This window comes from Trachinotus anak, unplaced genomic scaffold (assembly GCF_046630095.1).
Source record: "Trachinotus anak isolate AG129_WGS33_773 ecotype Australia unplaced genomic scaffold, CSIRO_AGI_Tana_v1 ptg000003l, whole genome shotgun sequence".
NCBI lineage: Eukaryota > Metazoa > Chordata > Actinopteri > Carangiformes > Carangidae > Trachinotus > Trachinotus anak.
Window position 1 is genome coordinate 22,676,584 of NW_027273854.1, and position 17,680 is coordinate 22,694,263.

The following is a 17,680-nucleotide window of genomic DNA, read 5'->3' on the forward strand; positions in this document are numbered from 1 at the left end:
TCATCTATTAATCCATTCCTTAAAACTATTTATTTCAAATTCTTAGTTATGTATTTCAACTCTATCCATTACATTTGCCTTACTATTTGAACTGTTTATTCAATACCTTAGCCGTCTATTTAAATAGTTTTTTCATTAGTTTATAGTAGGCATGGGTCAGTCCATCCATCCATCCTTTTATTACAATGTAAAACAAACATGTCTGCACACCTGGTGAAACCTGGAGAGGAAATTACAATCATTTGGGCACAACAGACAAAGACTTCATCAGGCCACAGTTAATTAGGAAGTGGCGGTGGCGTTGGGAGTTGTTTAGTTGTCAAGGCATGACCACATGGTGACGCCACTCACTGATGTCATAGCATTCATCATCTTTTCACCACTTCTTTGGCTTTTTCTAAGTAGATGAGGGATAAAGAGGCATTGATTGCCTCGTTGATTGTACCTCAAATTTCCCGAGGCCTTCTTTCATCACCATGCTACATTACCTCATGCTGTAGCGGCGACAAAAAAAGTTCCAACTAGCGTCCAGGGCATGTTCATCCAGTAACCATGAAGAAGCTTAATCCATATCAGCTATTTATGAGATAAGATTAAGAGCCCAGAAATTCATGACTCAAACTTAACATCAACATTTGAGATCTACTTTTGTTTTCTCTCATCAGGATCATGGCTTGAAGGTTGTGATTAGGCTTAATAGGCATTTATTGGGTTAATGTTAGAGGGAAAATCTTTTCCTGTCTTGGGGGTGGGTGGAGGAACGTAGACGCTCGGAGGCTTATGAACCCGCAAGTCAAACAGTAATGAAAACAGTTGTGACCTGATTTCAAGAGCTGGGGAAAAGGGGAGAGGAGATGGGAAAACAGGATTTTTAAGTTACAGACAAAGAATCACAGGCACCAGTATGTTAGGGTGACAGGACTGCATGCTTTTCTTTCTTTCTTTTTTCTTTTCCTTGTCTTTTCTCACCTGATTTCTTTACTAGCTTGTGTTCCCTTTCATTTCTTCTTCTCCTTCTTCTTACCTTTCCTGTCTGTTTGTGTCTGTGTATCTAATTCGGCCACCCCGTCCAGCAAGGAATAGCTGTCACCCCAGGGAACAAAGCGCTAGAGCTTGCTCTTCGGAGCAGGAAGTTGGCACAGGGCCAAGGGTGGAAAATCTATACTCGGTTGCATAATATAACATATCTTTACCTCAGATGAACTCTGAGGAGGCCTGGCAGCTGTGAGCAAACAGAGCTGGAGGGCGGGAGTTTGTGTGTTATTAACTGACTCTGTTTGTGTGGAAGTGTCTGTGTATGTGTTGGGTATGACTGCATGCTCTATACTTCTTGTGACTTGTGTTTGCTGGCTGGTGCAGCAGGCCCGAGGCTGTTTGAGACCCCCTCGACAGTCGGGCAGGGTACAGTAGAGTCAAATAGACCCTTGTTGAAATACAAAAAAACAGGGATCAGAGTAGAGTAGAGTTGAGTGGAGGAGACCGAGGCCAAGCAGGGCTCAGGGTTAGACTCAAACACAACTCTGTGGCTTCTCCTTTTGGCCCAGCCAGCCAGTAACTACTATCCCAACTACAGCTGCACCGTGCTCTGCGAGGGAATTCAGATATAAACTTTCTGCTCTGTTTAGGCTCTGAGAAATAGCTGCAGGATTAGTGTGTGTTACATGGAAAGTTGTATATTTAACTGGAAAATTCAGTGCAGGATGAGGATTCCATGTCACTGCTAAAATATAAAACACAGATGGACCACATTTAACTTAACTCTGAGTTCATGGAGTGGCACAATCCTCAAACACTCATTGTGACAGTTATAAATTCACTTCCATGTTGCAGGCAACTCTATACTCTCCTGTTATTGAGATGTCTAGCTGGCCTTGATATCCTCTGATTAATATTCTTACAGGAGTCCTTTTTAGTGACGTGATGGCCTGCAGCCGTAATGGAGAAACAGCGTGTGCTGCTCCTCTTTTGTGGCTGCAGTTTCTCCCGCTCTGTAGAAACGGGACGTGGAGGGGTGGGGTGGGGTGGGGTGGGGTGGGGGGAAGGGCCCGAGAGCAGTCTGCTGTCTGACATGTCAAACTGCTGTCAGTCTTGAAACTCAAAACTGCGCTCATTACAGTCATCATCTGGAATAAAGCGCAATCATCTCAGCCACCTGTGGCAAACTGCTGTGGAGAAAAGACTCTCGTAGGCCTTATGGACCTGCTAGAGTCGCATATCAGCTCACACACATTTATTCTATTCATCGTTTTTTTGTTGTTTTTTTTTTCCTCCATCTGCACACCTGAACAAAAGTATTTGGAAGCTAGAGTTAGGACTCATATGGGGACCACAAATTGACTGTATATTGCAGCCAGGCTGTGGAGATTTATGATGAAAGTGAATGGGGATGGTGTGGGCGGGTATGCAGAGGTGCACATTATGGTGCATTTTTCTGTTTTTTTTTTTTAATACTTGGGAGAGCTGACGGCCTTGAGAATGGGGTAGAGGAGTAAAGCAACTGCAGCCTCATTTTTTTTTCTCTTTCAGTTCAGAAAGACACAAAGCCTATGGAAAGAAATACAGCATGAAGATGGGAAAGAAGAGAGGGAAATGGGCGGGAATGAAAGAGTCTGTATTGTAAATACAGTAGACTGGGGAGCGCTCCACGTCCTTTTGTTTTTTCTGCCAGCATGATTTGTTTGATTTACTCTGTATCAATCAGCAGAAGATGTATTTAAACGAACTTGAAGTATATTTGAGAAAGCTTCTTTATAGCTGTGGCTGTTTGTATTCTCCTTTTACTTTCCTTGGAAGCAGACCGTGATTAAAACAGACGATATAGGAGTATTGTATTTCCTAGGGGATTGGAAGGAATGCAAATGCATCATAACCATATTATACTAGTTAGGAGCGGTATGTGTTGCCAAGCCTCTGGATACAGGAGAGAGTAGACGAGTTACACTGAAGCGAACCGAGTCCCACAAAGAGCCAGGATCCCACAACTGCAGCAACAGCAGAGGATATATGACACTGTTGGACTATATTTGACATTTCATGGGATACACACGGTACCGAAACCTTTGCTACGTATAAAAGCCAGATTTTTTTACTGTCTGCTAAAAACCTCCCAAAAAAAAAAGTTTTTTCTCTTTGTGTCGATGTGCGTCCGTGTGCCGCAGAATCCGTTTGGCATTTCTGTTGTGAGGGAAGCATGTTGCTGGTGGGACTTTGGCCTGCACAATCCCTCCTCTGTTAAAACAATGCGGCAGTTGTCCTCCCTAACCTAATTACTCCCTCCAGGGGGAGAAAGGCAACAGCACCAAATCCCATAGTTAGGAGCTCTGATCTGGGCCCTGCTGTAAGAAAAGGCTTCATTCATTTCCCTCCCTCCTTCCACCACACATGCACAGACGTACACACACACACACACACACACACACACATACGCTTTCTATTTTTCACTGCGATTGGGGTTGGCCTGATAGAAGCTAATTACGCTCAAATATATCCAGATATTTCTCTTCATATCTGTTTCTTTTCGCTGTTGTAACATTTTATTATCGTTGTAAATTTATTGATGCTGTGGACATAATTGCATCTAAAGATGGGGTAATGTTCTGATGATCTGCTGCCATGAGCTCAGTGAGATTAACAGTACACTGATGCATGATCCAGTTTAGGTCAATACAGCAGAGATGCAGAACTTTACCCAGCACAAACGGGTTGTTACACAATGTTAGTGGTATTTTGTTGTGTAATTGTTGGGTTATTTGCCCAAACCTAAAATATGAGCATTTGGATCCAGTGTTATAAACAACAAGCTCAAATTTTACCTACCTCACCAATTTACTGCTAGTTGTACAGAATGAGGTGAGTATGATATACAAAACTGCAAAGGATACACATATTGTTAACATTAAATAACAGATAATGGTTTAAAAAGAGCCAGAGCAGATTATAATATTTCACAAGCATGAATGACACAGTACTATTAAAAAAAAAAGAAAAAAAAGACAATAACACTGCGTCAAAACAGCTCCTTCTTGGGTAGTTTTCCATGACTACCGGGGAAAGTTAACCCTCTATTGTGTTGTTGCTATGCTGATTTAAATTGTTACATTTATTATTTAACCAAACTTAAATATGGTTATTTTGACCCAGTGTTAAAAACAAAAAAACTCAAGCTTTACCTTAAAGCTGACACAGAGTTATTGGTCGTTACACAACATATTGTTCATTTGACATTCAGACCTGCAAAGGATACACATATTATTAATAATCCTAACCAGAAGAGACATGTAAAGGTCAAACGTTCACAACTAGAACAACAGTATTAAAAGCACTAGGTCAAAATAATCCATTGTGTTGGTGAGTATTGTTTCTGTGGGTGCTGCATAAAGTTAATCCAGTTTTGTGTTGATCTAAACTGGGTCAGTTTTGATCAGTAAATGTTTTGTATATAAATCACTGTAAATGTGCAGCTGCAATACAATAACCCAACAGTCTACAAATATATATATATATATGTGTGTGTGTGTGTGCGTGTGTGTGTATGTCTATATATAAATATATAAAATATAATAATTTTCAGGATGTTTTCTAATGATCTGGCTGATTGTCCTGCCGCAGGATGAACCTCAGACCAACCAGCCCGTCTTCCTTTGTTACTTGTCTTTTTCACACCACCCTGATAGAAACATACAGCCCGTCCTACTTCCTGCAGTACAGTATTGTCCTAATGATGCATCAGAGGGTGTAGTAACAGTTTGTTCCAACTCTGCCTTTGTATAGACGGAGGGTTTGTACGTCATCAGCTTGAAGGAATTGTTTGCATTAATTTTTAATCTGTGGAAAAGAAAAAGTTGACATGACTGTTTCACTTTATGGTGACCTTTAATGTCATTCACTGGGCTTGAACTGCTGACACTTCAATATAAAGTGGAAAAACTGGGGTGTTCTCTATTATATATCTCATCCCGCATCCCATTGGTGGTGAATATATTGACCCAAATTAGATCAACTGGACCCACTAAGCCTGCCAAAATACAAATTGTACTTTGTGCTTAATCTTATCATCTGATTATGTGTAAAAACTAAAGAAGTCAGAAACATGGGAGCTTTCATCAGACTCATTTGTAGGAAGTAATCTAAAGTAAAGAACTTCATGTGCTTATTTCTGATGCTTTTAGAGCTTCTACTCTTTCCCTTGTTTTCCATTTCTCACCCTCCCCAACCTCTCGTCTGTCGTCGCTGCCCGCCGTCACTTACTGGCACCGTGCAATTTAAAAACTTTATTACTGTTACTTCAGACGAGGAAGTCCACATAGGAAGAGGGGAAAGGGATGTGTGTACGTGTGAGTGTGAGTGTGTGTGTGTGTGTATAGTGGCATTCACTGAAAAGAGGAAAGGGTGTTAAGGTCTTAATTCTTCCTCAACCAACCTGTTTTGTTTATTTGTCTATCCTCTCTCAGGAAGATTAGAGCGGCCATTGTGTGGAGGCTTGGGAAATAAGGCCTGAAGTTTATATTTGAAGATTGTTGCGGTGCTGTGTTGTTGGTCTAGACTGTTAGGGTTTAGACGTCTTTGTTTGTTTATCTGGAAAAAGAAAATTCCTCTCGTTGCCACTAAGATCAGGACTTCTTCTGCAAGGGGGCGACCTGCTCATTGTAGTACACAAGAAAAATCATATTAACATCAGATATTTACATTGTGAATAAGACAGTTTGAACCAGCTTTTTTCTGCCTGCTCCACACTTGGAAGAACAAGCGTAGCAGGCCACACGTTCCTGGTATTCTCGGGGCATATAAGGAGACAGTGGAGTTTGTGTATATGTGCGTGTGGGTGTGCGCGTCTGGTCTTGCAGTGTTTGTCTTAGGCCGGGCTCCTTTCCTGTGGTGTGTGTGTGTGGGCTTGAATCCGTCCAGCCTGAGTGGACCCTGCGCCCTGTTTGTGCGGCTCGACACTCGCCCTACGGCAGAAGCGGAAGCTCTGCTTTAACAGCATTAGCAGGGCTCTTCCTTCAGCCTGCAGCCCTCTTTGTTAACCCTATCACTGTCCCCACGCTCCTCCTGTGTAGCCTCTTTTGTGTTCATCTGTTGGCCTCCATATCTTTCCTGCACCGTTTGTAGATTTACATTTTCTGCCCTGGATTTAGTTCTTCATTAACTCTTCCCATTTTCTCTATTTGCAACTAATTTGTTAGCCTTTCTTGTTTATTCAGTGTCTGTGTCAACTTGTGAAATTTGCCTGTCATTGGCAGCCATGATTGACTCTCTGTTCAGTCACATTATTAACCCTTTCTTTCTAATTTAAGTTTATTAGCCTTTCATATGCTTCAGTTCAGTATCTTCAATGTGGTGTTTTTACAGGCTCCACATGACATTAATTGAATCTTTATATGTCAGAATAATTAGCACCACTCTGGTATTGTTAACTCTGGGTACTGAAGCTCGTTATTAACCATTTTTTATGAATATGGGCCCCACTCTGTTCCCCTTTACCCCCTCTCCGGTGGTTAAAGGGAGCAGCCAACACTAAAGATGCTTCTGAAGATGTTTTAATGAATGTAAATAAGAGAAACGTTTCTTCAATTATTTTCTAATTCTTTCACTTTATTTTCCTTTCACCCTTTCTCGCCCTCCCTCCTGTTCTTTGTCTTTCTTCTTTTCTTCTCTCCTTCTTTATCAGGGCTCGTACAGACACATACAACCACACCTCTGTCAAATATTCGCCCCTGGTTGGTGCTTTTTTTTTTTTTTTTTTTGTCCGAGGAGGGCATGAAACAAAGTGCAGGCCTAAAGGCTGCTGAGCTTTTCGCTTCATTCGAGATCCATACAGGCAGGACCGCAGATCATCTGGGTTTAATTAATAACTTATGGCCTCGGCTTCAGCTCAGATACTTGGCTAATTCAAATGGAAACATATAAAGATAAAAAAGAATATATAGACAGGAGGCCATACGGGGGGAGGGAGGGTGGTGGTGGTGGTGGTGGGGGGTTGCGCAGACGTGGAGGGTGAGACAGTGGGGGTTGTGAGTTAGGGATGGCGGCAAAGCATTTGCATAAAGGGCAGGGCAGCATGCCCAATGGTGGAAAAGGTTGGCATCGCGCCTTTCAGACTGGCATAGAGGGAAGACTGGAGAGAGAGAGACAGAGAGAGAGAGGGGGGGGGTGTAGTCAATAGTGCATCCCTTGTTCAGAAAGAGGAGGTCCCTCGCTGTTGGCAGGAGAGCAGGCTAAATCTCTAGTTTGATTGTGTGCTAGATTGCCCCTTTATTTGTCTGATTGCAAAGCGTTCAACACTGCATTAGTAGTGGGCTTTACTTTCCTGGAGCCTTCATTCAGGACGGAGTTTTTTTTGTCTTGGCCTTGTCTGTGATTGTCGCTACACATATGTCTCTGAGTTTATATTGTGTGCAATCAGCGCATCGGGCGATTCGGGGAAAGTTTCTGACCTGTGTGTTTTTTATCAAGTCTGCATTCGCCTCCACCCTTGAACTGCGAGTGTCCCACTAAAGCTTGACGACAATGTTGATTTAGCCTGATGCCATATTCAGTTGTGTTTTCATAGATAAATACAGGCCTGGAGACGACTGCAGCAAGGCAGCCAGTCACTTGTATCTGTGTGTGTGTGTGTGTGTGTGTGTGTTACCTTCTGTCTGTCAGAGTCACAACACTGCTGTTCCCCTCACGCCTGCTGTGGTTCTGGTGATGTCATAGTAGAAGAGAGTGAAAGGGATGATTATTTAGCGAGGGCCTGTTATTTCTGGCCCTGGCTCCATTAGCACTGTATATAGAGTTTCGGTGCTCTCCACATCACTGGCCACCCGTGGTCATTATGACCACTAAGAGTGTGATGCCTGCAAACTCATTGTGACCACAAACCCTGATAACCCTTTGAATTCAGGGCTCTGTGGGCCCTAATTAACACCGGTCATGTGAAGTCACTGTGTACTTGAATATAAGGATTCATGAGCCTGAGAAAAGAGATTTTCTTTTTTTTTCTTTATTTCATACTGAACAGTTTTTAATTCTAACTTAGATCGTTGTTTTGTCTGAGCAACAGCCAAAAAAACCTGAAAGAATCCAGTTAATGATGTGAAATGGAGACAGAAAGAAGCTGCAACAAACAAATGTAGTTTTTTTAATTGATAAATGACTTGAACGATAAATAGATTTTTGTTTGAGGTGAGTCAGTCATTGAAACAAACTGCACACAGTGTCCATGTCAGACTGGATTTTGTGTTTCCGTTTGATGTAACTGTGCAGCCATAACACAACAAACTGTGTTCTGTGCATTCAGATACTTAAAGTAGAAATGCAGAACTGTAAAAAATTATAACAGTTTGAAATTAAAGTACAAGCATGAAAATAACAGTACTCACTCTGCAGAAAAACTGCAGCCATGACTGATATATTATTGTATATTACAATATTAGACTGTTGATGCATTAACACGTAGTTGAGGCTGGTTGAGATTTTTAACTGTTTCTACCATTAACAATTTATAGACATCAGGATCTTGATAAGAGGCCACAGACACTGTTTGTTTGTAAGAGGTCAGTTTTATAAGATAATAATTTAAAAAAAATATATATAAAATCTTAATCTGAAAAGCAGATGTGGTGGAGTTAAGTGTAGAGTAGAATTAAATGGAAATACTCAAGTACAAGAAATAAATAATATTTTGGTACACTAGATGAAACAAATCATATAGTTTCTAGCTGGAGCTGGATTATATCAAATATATAAGTGATATTGTTCGGCTGTTTGAAAGAAGAGGATTTTTTTCACAATTTTTCAAAATAGTAGTCATGTTCCCATATGAACACTGAGTCAGGTTTGGCCTGCTGTAATCATTCCTCCTGTTCTTATTGGCCATTCAGAGATCCCTTCCTTATGTGCTTTCAGTGTGAGCGATGGAGAAAAAAAAACTACAGTTTTCGTTCTGTGCAGAAAAATAAAACCTCACTGTTCATATGGACACCAGAGACCATGCTTTCAAACACGGGTTCACAATGAAAAGGCAAAAACTGTGTATGTGAAGCAGTGTTCGTGCTGGAAAAATGAAGCTGAGGTCAAAAAGTGCATCCTTTGACTTCAGGAACATGTATTTTAATGTATTATAATGGTCTGTAACAGTATATAATCTGTCGTCAAAGGCTTCAGGAGTGCTAATACATTGCTTGTGCTCGCCCATAAATCAGTGTGAACCCAAACGCCGTGCACCTGGTGAGAGGAGGGTGGAGACAACGCTGTATTTCTCATTAACGACACAAAGCTCAAACCTTGCAGGAGCAAGTCCGCGTCTTCCAAACAGTAAAACTGATCATTAAGTCAGATCTGTGTTGCAGAGAATCAAGAGGATTTTTTTCAGATTTCCTTAAGTGCAACCAAAATGTTTGCAGGTTTACCTTCAAACGCCAGCGTTCTGCTCGAGTGCACTACACGTCTCGGGCTTGAAACACTCAATCGTGTTGTGTCAGCTCACTTTCTTCTCCCATCGGTGTGTGAAAGGCTGACTTTTGTATTTCACACTCATCTCTTTGAAAAGGGGGAGTAAAGCCCTACAGCTTTGTTAAGCGGCAAGTTAACACATGAACCTGAGGCTCCTTTTCATTTCAGGCCGTGTTGAAATTCGTATTCTGCAGAGGGATCTCTGCAGAATGAGGTGATGTTGTAACATCCCTCTGCTTTGAGCCTATTGATAAATCAGTGTGCTTGTAATTCTCTGTGATGTGTGTCAACCAGGCTGTGTGGATCAAAGGTAATGTGGCACGGACTGAAGGCTACCAGCCACTATGTGCTTATGCTGTTAAAATCATATCATATCTCATTTCTAGCATTTCATCAAAAATGTATCACCTTCCATCAAACCAAAATAGAAATGCAGGATCAAAGAGAATGAATTTGCTAAATGCATTTCTTTGTTGCAGGCCAGGCACTCCGTGTTTACTGATTACAGAGCTGGTTTTTACCAGGGTAGAAAATTAACACCCGCCACCAGCCAAATGCTGCTAAAAGCTGGCTGCTTTCTCCAAGTTTGTCTCCTCTACCAAACAGTTTGGCAGGTGCTTTGTTTGGATCTTGGTTGGTGAAATTGTGTATTTTTTTTTTTTTAGTTTACTAGTTTAGATAGTTAGATTTAAATCTATAAGAGCTGAGGAAAAAAAAACCAACAAAACAACAAAAAGTTGTAGTGTGGTTCGTATTATCACCGTCGCTCAGCTCGCTCTGCACTGGCAGCAGTGTGAGCAGCAGCAGCAGTAGTGTGTTGGCTGGCACAGTGAGAAAACACTCAGTCATGGCTGTTGCGGTGCTGAGTCGGCCTGCCCCGGCACGGCCAGTCGCTCACGTGCACACACACAAACACACACACGTTAGTGAGACGCAGGGCGGTTCCTTCATCCAGCAGCACATTCTTTCTAGACAGCGGCTGAGGGAAGAGGGTTTTTTTTGTGTACTTGAGTGTTTGTGTGCAGAGAAGTAGTGTGTGGCGTGAGGCTGCACAGAGGTCAGCCTGGACTCTGTAGGTGAGTTCAGAGCGAGACCTCAGCTGCATCAGTAAGACAATGGGATCGCCACAGGCTTTGCTGAGTTTGAGTGGTGTATGTATATATATGTCAGAGTGCTCCTCCACTCCTCCCACCCTCACTCATCAATACTGCTGTCTTCATCCAAGAACGTGTGCACGTCTCAACACGCGTTACATACACCTCCTCCAGCAGGAACAAATGTTAATTTATGTGAAATCTTTAAAGAGTTCCACCAAAGCACAACAGCAGCACACGAAACCTGCAGTGTTTCTCATGTGAATTCACGTCTGTGCTGCGCAGTTTGAGTTGAGCCTGGACCTGCTGGACCCGGGCCTCCGCGTCGACCTGCCTGCTGACAAATGTGACTGATGTTGGCGGTGCTTTCGGGGGCCGAACCAGCGGCTCCAGACCCAGAGGTTCGGAAGGGCCCGGTCTGTTTTGCAGTGCAGCCAGGCAGCAGAGCCCCTTTGTGGGACTGGAATGTGCCGTGCGTGCCTCTTCCTCGACTGGTCCACCCCCACCCCCCCACACACAGCCCACCCTGGGCACGTTAGCACGCAGCCACCGCAAATTGCTTGCAGATTTTTCACACATAGTAACGTGCTGGTTTGTAAACTCAGATAAGTGCAACTGACGCAGGGCGCCGAGCTCCGTGGATCTCCACGCATCACTTGCTCACCACAGAGTGTGGGGACATTGTCTTTAAATTTTTATCCTGTGTCCCCTCCTCCCTCTGTTTCTAATGATTAACAGGAGTGATTACTGTGTGTGATAGCTATGGAGGGTCATGTGGCAGCCACTGTAGCTTGTTCTGATTACAGTACAAAACCACAGCAGGATAAAGACGACACGCTCTCTATAGCATCTGGGAGAGTGTTTGGTAAGTTTAGGATGAAACCAGTGGACACACCTGCTACCTGCTAATATTTAAGTTCCCTCAATTGGGATTTTAGAAAGTTTTTAGAAACTTTCTTTGAGGTTAAAAATGATACGAGACCAGTTTTTAATATAATATCCAGCTGGATAAATCAAAATGCTGTGTTTTTAAGAGTTAATTGATAAAATGTGATTTACACCCCCACACCCAGCACCCCCTTCACCTCCACCAGGCTCTAGCATGACTGAATCTCTCTACCTCTCCTCTCTGCCCCACCTGACCCCCTCTCCTGCGCCACCCTCCCCTGCCCTGGCTCTATGTCAGCGGTCTGAGCCGAGGTCAGGGGGAGCCGGTGTCAGGCTCCGTCCAGGGTCAGGGACGCTCAGTTGGGCAGGAGAGGACAGAGCCGAGCCCCAGCAGCACAGAGCTGCGCTAATGAAGGGCCAGGCGGCCGGGAGGCCCTCGGGTTATGCAGACCGTGGTTTAATTGGTCTAATGAGATGCAGCGTGGCCTCGGCGAGGTCATCTACCACAGGACAGAGCAGGACAAAGCAGGGCGGAGAGGCCTGCTGCTGGGTCAGAGGCAGGAAGAGACTTTTATCACCGCCTGAGTTTGGTTCGTGTTTCTGAAGTTAAACATTTACAAGTGATATAGACAAATCATGTCAATTGTTCATGTTCTGGGAATTCAAAGGGGCTGAAATTGTTTAGATGATCAATGTTGGTTAGAAAACAAAACATTCAAGCCAAAGATTTATCATAACAAAAAAAAAAAAAGCATTTCACTGTGCCAACATTTTGATTATTTGGCTTGAGGATCTGGACTTTAAAGCAAAGCTCACTTTTACCTCCATCATTTCCTGGAAAGTGCGTGAATGTTGCCTGTGTAAAAAACAAAAGGATACTTCTAATTCCTCTGTCATTTTCCTCTGTCATAATTGCACACATTTTGCATGTATTCAGGGACATTGAGAGATTTCCTTTTTACATGGACACGGCGGCCTCCTGCTACCTGCTTCATTAACTCTATTTATTTGTTTATTGCTGTATTTTATTCAACATGCAAACATGTCAGAAAATAGAATAAGCAGGCCTTGATAAGACTGTGTGATTTTCCTATCAACCTATAGAGGTGCTCCATATTACATGTAGAACAAAAGCTAATTCTGAACCTGAATTAAAACATTGCTCATCAGCAAAATATTTATTACATTGTTTCTACACCTTTTTAAAAAAAAAAAAAAAAGATATGATAAAATGTAAATTAATATGCTGTTAAATAACCTAATAGCAACTACTAATGAATCACAATAGGATCATCTTTAAAGGCCATTCATGCAAAGTGATAAAAAAAAACCCCAAAAAAAACCAAGATATCAGTTATTTGAAATAATGGATTATTCAAACAGATTCAAATGCAGAGTGTCCGCAGGCGCAGTGATGAATCAAACTGGGTTTTTCAGAGTAAAAGAACCTTTTCTCTCCTCGCTGAAAGAGTTAATCTGAAGTTGGCAGCCAACTCCACAGTCTCGGTCAGACGTGCTGAGAATTGGAAAATAAAGGACTTGAAAATCATTTCTTTTGTCTTTCCAGTCATAGACTGTTTAAATTCAGCTGGAGGTTTTAGAAGCAGCGTTTTTTGTTTGTTTTTTTTTTTTTTTCTTTTTCTTGAGAATGAAATTGACGCTTTTGCAGTGAAAAGCGGGTTTGGACTTGAATTGTGATCTTTGGTTGTTTTTTTTAAATTATAACAACACACGTCTTAATAATTCGGTTTATTTAGGTTCATTTATTTTTAAATAGTCCCACATATTCATTAACATAATAATAATAATATTAAATAAAAATCTAACAAAACAGGTTCATTCAGGCTTTAACGCAGCAAAAAAAAAACAAAAAAAAAACCCAACTCTCGCAGTGTCACGGGTCATTTGGGGTCTGACAGGAAAGTGCGGCTCATTTGCTCGACAGACTCCATTTTTAAAACATATTTGCATGTGTTTCGTGTTTCCTCTGCTGATATTAATTGACGGCGGGTTTTTAGTAACGGTGCAGCACGAACGTCGCTTGCGGGAATGCCAGCCCGTCTTTTTTTCCAGCTCTTTTCATTTTCATGTTATTCCTGGCACACTGCGTGGATGATGTCTTCACTCTTTTTAAAGTATTTATATTTTAAGTGCCCTATGAGAAGAGAGGGAGAGGGAGAAGTGATGGTGCATTTTTAATTGTCTTGGCTTGAGCTTGTCGTCCTGTTAGCGGGGCCTGGATGATGTTTGAGGGGAAGCAGCCAGAGACACATGATGGTGGAAAATAATCCATGACTTTAATTGGGTGCATGTCGGCCTATTAGTCAAACTGTTTTTTTTTTTTGTTTGTTTGTTTTGTTTTTCATTTTCAGGCCTGAAATGTGACCCATAATGCACCGCATGCAGCCACAGTCACAGTGCAGATGTATTTATTTATTTATTTTGGGGGGGGGGGGCTTGTAAGGTGAAGCTGATGAAAAACAGGAAGCAGGTGAACAGGTAACCTAGCTACAGACGCGGCTCTCATTGGTTCACGCTTGTAAAAATATCGCGGAAGAAAACAACTACAGCTCCGGCTGCTAATTGATAATAAGCTCGAATTAAAGCTAAAGGCCAAGCGCATTTGGCCTTAATTTAATTTCCAGGTAAGGAGATTAACCCGGAGACACCTACCATGATGGGTTTATGCTGCTTCCATAACCTAAATAAACCTTTTAGTATTTCAACACAGCGACCTGAACGTCACACAATATAGGCCCAGTGTGGTGCAGCAGATAGTGCAGACATGCACATCTACAGTATAGCTCACCCACGGAGAGTCTGAATGATCGTCTCTCTCCTCCCTCCAGGTTTTGGCAGTTTGAGAGAATCTGCATCACAGTTATTCCTGGAAAATGAACATGTGACTTTTTCAGCCCATGGAAGGCAAATAGCATAGCTAAGGAAAATGACTTAAACCCCCTTGTAGTCAAATTCCAGTGACATTTGAATGGTGGTTTATTTGCATCTTGGCAGGGTCACGTAGGAAGCTGTAATTCTTATTGAAAAGCAGACACACAGGAATCACATTCAAGTGCCAGTTATCTGCTGCTGCTAAGTTTCCTCCTGTTTCTGCTGCAGGTGGTGAAGGAAAACAGAAATGTGTTTGACTGGTGGCACCTTTCTCCCTCTCTCTCTCTCACACACACACACACACACACACACACACAGTGAGATTTGTGTGTATGCCCTGGCTTCCTTCGCTGCTTTATCTAAGCACATATCAAACTTTGGCAGCGGTCAGTGACACACAAAGCGAGTGAGAGTGAATGTGGAGGTGTGTCGTTAGCAGATGATGGGTGAGAGCTGGTGTTTCATTAGGCTGATGCTCGGGACTGTTTGGAAAGAGACTGGAGGCTGTGATGTTTATTAGTGAGAGAGAGGAGGTGACTGTTTGAGTCTTTGATTGTCTATTTGAAGTTTGCTTTGATTAAATAAGAATTTCAATGACCGTGGTCATTAGTTTAAAATGTAGACTTGGCCACGTCTGGCCTCTGGCACTTTTTGGGCACTGTGACCTCACCTAAGGTCGTTTTCCTGGAACGTGGAGAGACATTAATGAAATCAAACACTCATCTACGAACAATTACTCTTTTAATCAGTTCATTTTTTTAAATGTCTGAATTGTTTTGTCCATCAAAAGTTATCATTTATAATTTCCCAGAGCTCAAGGTGACATCTTCACATTCCTAATTTTTTAAATTATCGGTCAAAAACTAGAAATAAATTCCGTTTAGCATCATGCATGAGAAAGAAGTTGCCATGTTTGAGAAGCTGGAATAAGAGATTATTTTTTATTTTTGCTTAAAAAAATGGCTGAAATGATGAGTTGATTTTGAAAACAGATGCATTTTCTGTCAATGCAGTAATCAGTTAATCAGAAGGTTCCTGCTGCACAGTCGCTCCCTGTGGCTGCAGTTGTGGACCCTGTGGGTGAAGCCTCTGTATTGATGTTACAGGTCTTGTTGCGGAGTTGTGGCTGTTGACAGAGCAGCTCATGAACTGAGGAGTCATATGATTTGTGTATACGGTGAATGTGTTTGTGTGGAGGTTCAGGTCCCGGTCTGTGATTCAGCAGAGCTCGTGCCGTCAGACGAGCTGTCTGCAGAGCAGGTGCAACCCTGAATGACATGTTTCACGATGAGGCAACATGGCAGCCGTCGCCGCTCCCCGACCGAATGCCAAAACCCTCCTGGGGACTCAGGAGGAAGGTGGAGAGCGAATTTTTTTGGGGGGAGTGGGTGGATTTGGTGGGGAGACGGTAACGCTCCTGCTGACCGTTTATCCTCTAATGGAGCTGATTCTGTTTCCTCTGCCCGCTGCCTTCCCCCTTAAATTCTGTAACCATTTCTGCCATTTGTGCATCTAAATCATCTCGTCAGTGATGTCTGTGTGTGCAGTGAGAGGAGTGCGGCTGCCTGGGTTTGTTTCTCCCTCTTTGTTTGCTGTGGTAAACCCACGAGCAGCTGCCGGTGGTGGGGTCTGGAGGGATTCTGAAGCTGTGTGTCCTCTCTTTGCCATCCTCTGCCAAGGTGGCATTATGCAAGCAGAGAGAGGGGTAGAGAGAGGCAGAGGAGCGCAGCAGAGGGCGGGGGTTTGTGTGTGTGTGTGTAAGTGTGTGTGTGTGTGTGGGGGTGAGGGAGACGAGGCGACGGCGGCCATAGTAAAGATGGAGGCAGGCTGAGGGCTGTTGGGATTGGTGCAGGAGAAGACTTGCTCCCCTGAACTTTGCCTCCGTGTCAGAGTGGAACTTGTCGATTTGGCAAATTGTGCAGCGTCGGACAAGGCTGCGCGCTCTCACTCTCCCACCTGCTCCCTCTCTCCCTCTCTCTCTCTCTCTCTCTCTCTCTCTCTTTCTCCTGCGCGGTCTCGCTCTCTCCCTCTCTACTAAACACCCCTACCCCCCCCCCCCCCCCCCCCCCCCCACCCTCCCTGCCTCCCCCTCCCCACCCTCTCCTCTTTCTCTTTTCCCTCCCTTTCAGCTCTTGAAGCTAACGCATTGGCTGGGCTACAGGCATCTTGTTGCCAAATAGGTGGGCCCTACTCGTGTTGGCAAAGGCTCAAGCAATGGTTAGGGAAAGAACGCGGAGAGGACGAGAGACGGCGAGCGAGAAACAGAAAGAGAAAGAGAGAGAGTTGGAGAGAAAAGGGGAAAAAAGAAGCAGCACTCGGCTTTGCCAGCGGTCGTATGCGCTCGTCCAACATTGATTCGGCTCTCTATTTTTTTTTTTCTCCCTATTCTGTGCTCTGCTCTCCCTAGCCCCCCCATCTGTGTGTGCATGTGTGTGTGTGTGTGTGTGTGTGTGTGTGTGTGAGTGTGTGTGAGAGAGTGTGTGTGTGAGTCTTGCGCCGGGCCCAGGGATCAGAACAGACACCACTACCAATTACACTTTGCCAAGGATTTTTTTTTAATTTTTGGAAAGCACAAAGGACTGTTTATTTTAAGTGCATCTATCCCCGTTGTTAAACTTCTTTTTTTTCTCCCACAGTGCAAAACTGTTAACATTTCTATTTTTACCTTACCATTTTTTTTTTTTTTTTTTTTTTTTGCTACAAGTTTTGAATCTGTCTTTTTTGTCATTTTGTGCTTTTGTCTAATGAGCTACTGGCTGTGATCCTGCTGCAGTGAATTTTTTAAAATCTTGGGGTTTTTTTTGTTTTGGTTTTAAACTTTGGCCCACTGTTTTTAGTGAGCAGCATATTCTGCTAATTATTTTTTTACAACCCTCCCCAAGTTTTTTCTTTTTTTTTTTTTTTTTTCATCTGCTAATTCTCCATACCCTGCCAAACCAGCACTTGCTTTACATTGGGGAGCGCGGGAGGAAAAAAAAAAAAAAACTGGTGCAGGAGATTTTTTTTTTCACTTTAAACGCTGTGCCAAATTTATGATGAGAGTGCAAAATGGTAACTACCAGGCCGTCTGTCTTCCTCTTGCAGTGTGGTTTTCTGTGGTGATTTCTGTCTGCTTTCAGTTTGTTGTGGAAATGTGAGTCTGGTTGGAGCTCCCTTGCATGGTAGCAGAGATAGGAAATGGTATGGCTGATCTTTTAGCAGCACATTTCAACAGTGGTCTTGTGGCGGCAAAGCTTGGCGGTGGTGAGCGACCGGTGTGTGGCAACCCTGGCACAGGAACGCTGTGGCGAGATCTGGGCTTTGTTGCCCAGAGATATGTAGTGAAGGTATTATGGTACAGCAGAATAACTTCTCTTTTAACAGCAGGAACA

General features: G+C 43.0%; 1 protein-coding gene across 26 annotated transcripts in view; it reads left to right on the forward strand.

Moving 5' to 3' along the window:
* The window catches only part of nfixb (nuclear factor I/Xb), a 175,189-nt gene that overhangs the window by 51,896 nt on the left and 105,613 nt on the right, over positions 1–17,680 (forward strand). For 2 of the 26 annotated variants that reach the window (XM_071474620.1, XM_071474614.1), the window contains exon 1: positions 17,374–17,635. The exons of 7 other annotated variants lie outside the window; for them this stretch is intronic. In XM_071474620.1, the coding sequence (XP_071330721.1) occupies positions 17,468–17,635 (168 nt within the window). In that variant the 5' untranslated portion in view covers positions 17,374–17,467. Of the gene's footprint in view, positions 1–13,893; positions 14,063–16,425; positions 17,636–17,680 lie in introns of those variants that run through there. 17 more of the 26 variants (XM_071474628.1, XM_071474633.1, XM_071474625.1 and 14 more) reach the window with 16 other exon arrangements.